Genomic DNA, 7,794 nt, shown 5'->3' with positions numbered 1-7,794 from the left:
GATTCTTCTGGATTAAAAGTACTTTTACCTTTAATACTTAATGCACAGTTTGCTTTGTGTACTTTTACTCAAGTCACATTTTTAGTGCAGGTGTTCCCCTGTTAAGTAGTATATTTACTTAGCACTACTGTTACTTGTACTCTTCCATACAGCACATACGGTCCCATTAAAAGGAATCAGAAAGAAGCATAACTTTTGTTATATAGAAACTGAGCTAATAAAACTGATATCAATCAATCAATCAAATTTTATTTGTATAGCCCATATTCCCGAATCAAATTTGTCTCACAGGACTTCAAAAAACTATTAACAGGGGGAAGAAACATAGAAACCTCAGAGAGAGCTACATGTGAAGGATCCCTCTCCCAGGACGGACAGAAGTGCAATAGAAACTAAATATTTACAACACTGATTAGAAGAAACAGCTTGTAACACAATGGAAAAGTGTGTCTGTGCTTAAAGGTACAGTGTGTAGAATTTTGTGATATCTAGTGTTTAAATTGCATGTTGCAGCTGAACACCCCTGACCTCACCCTCCCCTTCCAAACATGAAGAAGAACCTGTGGTAGCTTCAGTTGTCATAATAACTCAAAAAGTGTTTAGTTTGTCCAGTCTGGACTAATGTAAAAAAACATGGCGGCCTCCGTAGAGAGGGTCCCCTCGATGTAAATATAAAGTATTTAAATATAAAGGGTCTTTTCTGGGGTAAAGAAAACTACAATTCATACAATTTAGATGAAATGAACTAGTGAAAACATCATGAGGATTATTCAACATTAAATATCTGCCAATAGTTCCCTTTCACCTAAATCTTATACACTGGACCTTTAAAGTTTTGTACTTAATAAAATGAGATGGAGATGAAGGGAGCAGAAATGACAAATGAATTGAGGAGTTATTGTCAGTGGTGGAGAATGTGAGTAGGTGTATTGTATGATGTGAAAAAAGGAATGACAAACACTCTAAATGTGCATATATAGTGAGTAAAACTTTCCAGCAAATCCTTTATTCATAAGAAAGCATGCTTTGATCTATGAGTTCCTGGTTATTATGCATATATCATAGTATGTAATAGTATATAGTAGTATATATAAGAGTATATATAATGTATAAGGGGGGGGTGACCTGCTCCTCTCATCTCTGAGCAGCAGCTGTACTCCGGGCTGTAGCCGTCTCCATAGCAACGCGTTCAGAAGTCCCAAACAGAGTCCGCCACAGTTTCCGCTCCGCTGCTAAGATGCTGTCACAGTAAGTTCAACTCGTCTGAATTCTGCCTGAACTCCGCTTTAACTCCTGCTCCTCGGTTCTCACTCACACTTTGTGTTGAACTTGAGCCGTGGGTAACTTCTGTAAAGTCGTGTGGCGTTTGCTAGCTAACTCATGCTAACGGTGTATCCTCTCAGTGCTGGGCTTTGTCTCCGTCTCCAATAGAACATCACCTGTACTCGTGAGTAATGGTCTCCAAGCGACAGAATCTGGTAAGTACAACTGTTTACACTGACTTCGTTCATCTAGTTATAGTTTGTTTGCTGCTGCTGGAGCTGGTGGTGAGATGCTGCATCACTGTTTTCACAGCATGGGGGGGGGGGGGGCAAGGTTCAAACTTGGTGATAAATATAAATTGTGTCTTTCCTTTGTGTGTGTGTGTGTGTGTGTGTGTGTGTGTGTGTGTGTGTGTGTGTGCTACAGGTGTGATCAATGCAGTGAACGCTCACACCTCCCAGATTCCTGGTCTGTCTGCCACCACCAGCCCTCCCCCCGAGGAGAAGGCCCGAGGGCGAAGAGTCGCAGTCCTGGACACTGACTCTGACTATGTCAAGCTCGCCAAACAAGGAGGACATAAGGGTAGAGCCATCCTGTTGTCTTACACCTCCACATGTCGACCTGGTTATTCAATCATTTTTGCCCTACTCTTATTGTTTATCTTTCTTCCATCCTCGTTGAACAGGACTTTTGTGGCACGAGGAAACAGTTGCTTCTACACCCAATGAATACAAACCTCCAAACTGGTTCTGCTCACCGTCAGAGGACAACGGCGAACTAAGGTACTTGTAAAATATGTCTTATTATTTTCATGCACTCTGACTTGTAGTCAGTTTTTGATTTTCATAACTAACTAAATATACTACTATTGTCAGTCAGTGCTGCTACTGATTAGAATCCGACCAAAACGGATTTCTAGGGGCTGGTGCAGATACTGATATCAGGGAGCATTAGAGGCTGTAACCCTCAAACTGGGAGAGTGGCTCCAGCAGAGCCCAGCTAGTCTGACACCTCTGTCCAGAAAAGTGCAGTTCAAGGAGCAGCTGAAATACTGTGCAGAACCCTCAATCTCCCAGAGGACAGGAGCTCGAGAAAGACATGTCTAATGTGTGGGAATTTATTGACATATTGAAAGTTTTCATTTAAGTAAATATAAACGCAGACACTGATAGGTCTGTGAATAACTAAAGCCAATTAACACAGGCCAAATGATTATCTGTCAGGTCCTTTTAATGATACTTGTATTGTTACCACATTACTAAACATTTTCCTCCTTTGCTATTTACTTGCTCCTGTTCCTTAATATTGTTTAAGTCCTTTTAAACAGAATTAACAATATAAATAGTAACAATCAGACTCTATAATGGCTGGTAACTGCTGTCTGCTTTATGATATATTTCAGCCATCATTATGTGAAGGACACATATAATATCCCTGTGTTGTTTTTTTCTAACAGTCTCATTAACAGTGAGGAGAAGAAAAACCCTGGAGCCTTTCAACCACTGGAACCTCCCTTCGGGGGTGACAGTATGTCAGCCTGGGAGAGGAGCGATAGCAGCAGCAGCCGCAAAGAGAAGGTAAACAGAGAAATGCCAAAGTCATTAAGAAAGTAATTCAGCCACGAGTCAGCACAAAAACTGCTTATACTCTCGCTTCTGTTTTATTATGACCCATGTTTTATGGCAAAGTTAAAGGATTGTTAGTGATGATATACTGCTACACACTTGATTTAAGCCAGAAATGAACTCTGGAAAATGTCTGGACCCAATTTTCCAGACATTTTCCAGAGTTTGCCTTTCACATAAGAAAAACGTATACCAGGAAATTCTCAGCATCAGACACAACAGGAAAATATCTGGAAAATTCAGCCTGGGTAGAGCGTACAGGCGGCAAACGTGTACATTCCACTGAGGAAATCATGTGTTTTCCGCATCTTCTACTTGTGGCATCTTTTTTCATCCTAAGATATTTGTATTCTTTTTGTTTTTTTCTTTACACCCACTCACTTATATTCACACTTGCAGACTGTGACTTTGTTTTTTCTTTAATCCTGCAGAACAACAACCCTCACTTCAGCCAGATGGAGAAAATTCAGTCACCCATCCAATATTTAGAGACCAGCAAATTCAGGAAGAGGTGAGTTCATATGGCCCCAAGATGGCGCTGTTGTTCTGTGGTTGTTAACTCAGAACTTTTACAACAATGAGAAACAGCACTGCTCAAAATAGAGATAGACTCATAGACCTGTGATCTTAGTATGTGAAAACACATCAGTTATTTTTAAGTGAAGTACTTAAATAAGCACATGGTTACTGGTGTTTCCAAATGATTTAACATTTATATCAGTGTGAGTCAGTGCTGAATAGCATTATAGCACATGGAAAATATGATTGATCCATCTCTGAGAATCTTCTTAATTCAAAGGGATTTATTTGTAAAGCCACATTTCTCTTTGTTGTGATGACTGAGCAGAAATACCGTTGTCTAGGTCCCACACTCAAAGTGAACAGCACACAGAGCAGTGGACAATCCGGGATGTTCACCTCTGTTTGATTTGGCTAACAGCTGATCTGTGCTGTGTGTCCTTGCACTTTTGGGAAAATGTCACTGACTCATCAACAACAGGAAAAAAGAAACAAATAACCTCAGATGTGATTCAACAGAGACGAGACAGTAAACAGTGTGGTCCCAGAACGTGTCGGGTTGTGAAGCTGTGTTTCAGTAAATACAAAAGGAGGGTTGACTAGAAACATGCTACAGTCACGGTTTTAAGAAAAACAAGTGTCTGAAAACAATGATCTAATGATAATGATATTAATCTCTAATTTAAATTTAACCGTTGGTTTTACTTATTCCAGGGTTTATATATGATGTATTGTAAGGTTCCATGAAATAAAATGTAGTATTATCATTATTACTATTGTCATACTTTTTATTTAATTTAAGGAATATTACATTTTAGTATATTTTAGAGTTGGTGGTACGGGATAAAAACAAGATGAAATACCAGTTGTTGACCTTTTGTCAGGAAACATTTGTAATGAGTAACCAGAGTTTGTGTTGATATACAGAGTCAGAGGGATAGGGTCCATATTTGATGTTTAAACTGTGTAAAACTTTAAGGGCAAAACACATTTGTGTTACACTTGTAACCACCTGGTCTGATGTTCATTAAAACGCTTCACACATTTTTCTGCCTCATCACATTTGTCACTCTCACAGAGTGTTCGACAAGAGGCCGGCTCCGGTCGACATGTCGAAGCTGTTGAGCTTTGGTTACGCAGACGACGACAAACCAACAGTCACCACTGATGTGTCAAGTGAGTAAGCGCAGTGTTTCTGTTAGCGTGAGTTAAAACCTACCTGCTCGCCATAAATCACTTCCTTTTATTGCTTTTTTCATGACGCTATTAAAACCCACCTCTGGTATAATAAAAAGGAAATTAAACTAAGCTGCTGAGCATTGTAATTATTGATTTTATGAGACTCATTCTCTGGATATAGAACATAATGAAATAGTGTTCACAAAATCTGAGGTGTGACGATTTGAGGCTTCGGCCATTAGGAATTTATGATGCATCATTTAAAGAGATGATAAGTGAATTGTGTGATAATGATCAGGTGAATGAATGACTCATATGCTCATGTATGTATTCCCATGTCAACAGTTTAGAAGACTGCCAGTGCGTGGAAAACTAACGTTTGCCATCCTCTCTTCTGACGACGCTCACTTCTTCACCCCGTCATGCTGAGCCACATCAAATATTTGACTTGTCTTAAACTCAAGTGTGAAGGTGCATCAGTGAAAAATGTTAGGACCTTTTATTCTTCTCGAATGTTAGTGCCGTCTAATTATATGCGTTTGTTAAATGAGGAAGGCACCAGATAGGAAGGTCCTGTTGTTTTTGCTGTTTTTAAATCTGTAAAAAAGTCATTTTCAGGAATAAAAGTTTGAGAATTTGAACAAAATTGAAATGTTTCACAATCTTCTTGACTTGCTCTAGGATACAGAAAACAATTGAACATTTTCTGGGACATATAAGAAGTGGAAGATGGCTCTTAAAGCAAATGACACAGTATCTAATTTGATTTTGTTTGCATGACATGTACCCTGAACAAACAGCATCTCTGTCTGTCATGTTTGTGCCTTTTTATTGCAACGCCAATGAGTTGTCTGCCCATGTCAAGAGGTTATCGCAGTGTTCTTTGGGGGAAATCTTCACGTCGAGTTATCCATTACCTTCTGATTGGTTATTGTTGAGACCTTACAACACTGGTGTTTGTTCAGACATAAAGGCGCTTTACGTCACATGGGTTGTTTACATTCCCGGCGATATGATTTTCCCATAGCTTCTCCAGAGCTTGGACCTGTGCCATTCACCTTTTCATCTGATTGATTTTGTTCTGTTTGTTCACGGCCGCTGGATGTTTTTGTATGAGAATGAGGACAGGTGCTACTCCTCCTTTCTGGAACCAATCAGTTGTAAGGTCAGATGTCACTGCTATATCAGCTCTGCAGTCCCACAACTCATAGTCGAACCTCAGTGACGAGCAGCGGTGAGCATTTGGAAGTTTTATCACCAGAACAACTTTGAAGAGATTTCTTGGTTTAAGATCTTCTACAATCATGGCACCGATTTTACTGAACTGTATGGGGAAGGAGCACAATGACTACATCAAGTGAGTATCTGATAGATTTTGTCTTATTTTCTGCTCTCAAAAAACATTTTCCATCAACATATGCCTCATGTCACATATTTTAGATTCACTTAAGCGTGCTGTCCATGTATTAATATCCAGCACCAAATTGTTTTCCAAGACAACATGTCCAGGTGAAGAATCCCTACTTGGACACCATGGAAGAGGATATTCTCTACCACTTCAGCTTGAGCAACAAGACTCACAACCTTCCAGAGATGTTTGGAGACGTTAAGGTTTGTGAAATAAGGTCAGATTGACAAAAATGAATTTGGGGAAACCCGGGAAACTAAATTCTCAAACATCCTCCTTCTCTCTTTCTGTTTGCCACAGTTTGTGTGTGTTGGTGGCAGCGCGAATCGCATGAAAGCATTCGCCCAGTTCATCCACCAGGAGCTGCAGCTGCCAGGAAACCCAGAGGAAATCAGAGATATCTGTGAGGGAACTGATCGTTACTGCATGTACAAAGTGGGACCAGTGCTGTCTATAAGTGTAAGTGCTCCATAACCAGTTTCTACTGTAGAGGACATACTGAAGTGGAAAGTCGTGACAATGTTAAATTACTGCTGTAAGTAATAATTCTTAATGGATTTTTAAACTATTTTCATCCACTGTACGTTTAACAGCATGGAATGGGCGTCCCCTCCATCTCCATCATGCTGCACGAGCTCATCAAACTGCTGCACCATGCCCAGTGTCTAGACGTAGTCCTCTTTCGCCTCGGAACATCTGGCGGAATCGGTAAGAACTCGTGGTTTTTTTTTTGTGAGAAGGGGAGGAGGTTGAACTTTGGACAAGACTTATTTCTGCCTCCCTGTCGTCTCCAGGTCTGGCTCCAGGGACCGTGGTGATCACAGAGAAAGCGGTGGACTACTCCTTCCGTGCCCAGTTTGAGCAGGTGGTTCTGGGTAAAGTCATCACCAGGAACACTGAGCTGGACGAGGGGGTGGCCAACGAGCTTCTGCAGTGCTCCTCCGAGCTGCAAAACATTCCTTCAGTGATCGGAAACACCATGTGCACCCACGACTTCTACGAAGGTACAAACAGTATGCAATGCTCATATTTGGCATTCACTTAGCAGCACGGGGAACGATCTCGGCAGGTGACACACATGAGGTATTGACAGCTTACTGTATTGTGTCTCTCCAGGTCAAGGCCGACTTGACGGGGCGCTGTGCTCCTTCTCTCACGCTGAAAAACTGGAGTATCTGAGGAAAGCTTATGAGGCCGGAGTGAGGAACATTGAAATGGAGTCCACTGTATTTGCTGCCATGTGCCGCATCTGTGGTCTCAAAGGTATGGATTTTCTTATAAAACGTAGAACATTGTGTACAGTGGAGCGTACCTAATTTGATTTAAGTAAAAAAAATGATATAATTTGAAGAAAATAGATTTAAGGAATAAGGACATGTCACTTCTTAACTTCTCACTGCTCACACTGAAAGATGTCTTTTTTCTCTCCAGCGGCTGTGGTCTGTGTTACGTTGCTGAACCGCTTCGATGGAGACCAGATCACCTCCCCCCATGATGTGCTGGTGGAGTACCAGCAGAGACCTCAAGTCTTAGTGTCCCACTTCATCAAGAAGCGCCTGGGACTCATTGTCTGAGACGTCTGCCTGTCCCATCCCAGCCCCAGCGTCCCCAGAACATGTATATAGCTTTGACTGAATGTGGATATGTAAATATAAATGTATAAACTGTACTTAACATGTTAATATGTGTATTAGACACTTATTTAATAAACTATTAAGATTTCTGTGATTTCTTTAAAGATCTAAAATAAGCTAAAATTTGAAGTTATGTCTAAATTTAAGAATGTATTGTATCTTCTGA

General features: G+C 40.6%; 2 protein-coding genes across 3 annotated transcripts; both read left to right on the top strand.

The window, feature by feature from the left end:
* Positions 1-1,128: 1,128 nt before the first annotated feature.
* On the top strand, positions 1,129-5,238 carry LOC109631311 (uncharacterized protein C7orf57 homolog). 2 transcript variants are annotated; one of them, XM_020089969.2, is made up of 8 exons: positions 1,129-1,248; positions 1,432-1,478; positions 1,690-1,845; positions 1,949-2,045; positions 2,720-2,840; positions 3,320-3,399; positions 4,486-4,583; positions 4,932-5,238. In XM_020089969.2, the coding sequence occupies exons 1-8, from the start codon at positions 1,238-1,240 to the stop codon at positions 4,934-4,936; spliced, it is 615 nt and encodes a 204-aa protein (XP_019945528.1). In that variant the 5' UTR covers positions 1,129-1,237; the 3' UTR covers positions 4,937-5,238. The 2 variants fall into 2 exon arrangements, with proteins under 2 accessions (XP_019945528.1, XP_069388344.1); XM_069532243.1 differs by having other exon boundaries at positions 1,169-1,248; positions 1,404-1,478.
* A 490-nt stretch (positions 5,239-5,728) lies between these two features.
* upp2 (uridine phosphorylase 2) lies at positions 5,729-7,722 on the top strand. Its single transcript, XM_020089968.2, has 7 exons — positions 5,729-5,943; positions 6,083-6,197; positions 6,295-6,453; positions 6,588-6,702; positions 6,789-6,998; positions 7,111-7,257; positions 7,426-7,722. Exons 1-7 carry the CDS (start codon positions 5,891-5,893, stop codon positions 7,566-7,568), a joined length of 942 nt encoding a protein of 313 aa, XP_019945527.1. The 5' UTR covers positions 5,729-5,890; the 3' UTR covers positions 7,569-7,722.
* Positions 7,723-7,794: the final 72 nt, after the last annotated feature.

The sequence above is a fragment of the Paralichthys olivaceus genome, chromosome 10 (assembly GCF_024713975.1).
Source record: "Paralichthys olivaceus isolate ysfri-2021 chromosome 10, ASM2471397v2, whole genome shotgun sequence".
NCBI lineage: Eukaryota > Metazoa > Chordata > Actinopteri > Pleuronectiformes > Paralichthyidae > Paralichthys > Paralichthys olivaceus.
This window is presented reverse-complemented; position numbering and strand designations above follow the sequence as displayed.

Excerpts from the sequence above, each read along its gene's own strand:
- upp2 (XM_020089968.2), top strand. The coding sequence starts at position 5,891 with ATGGCACCGATTTTACTGAACTGTATGGGGAAGGAGCACAATGACTAC. Across the intron at positions 6,999-7,110 it reads CACCCACGACTTCTACGAAG|GTCAAGGCCGACTTGACGGG; the intron begins GTACAAACAGTA and ends GTGTCTCTCCAG. Across the intron at positions 7,258-7,425 it reads CCGCATCTGTGGTCTCAAAG|CGGCTGTGGTCTGTGTTACG; the intron begins GTATGGATTTTC and ends TTTTCTCTCCAG.
- LOC109631311 (XM_069532243.1), top strand. Across the intron at positions 2,841-3,319 it reads GCAGCAGCCGCAAAGAGAAG|AACAACAACCCTCACTTCAG; the intron begins GTAAACAGAGAA and ends TTAATCCTGCAG. Across the intron at positions 3,400-4,485 it reads ACCAGCAAATTCAGGAAGAG|AGTGTTCGACAAGAGGCCGG; the intron begins GTGAGTTCATAT and ends TCACTCTCACAG.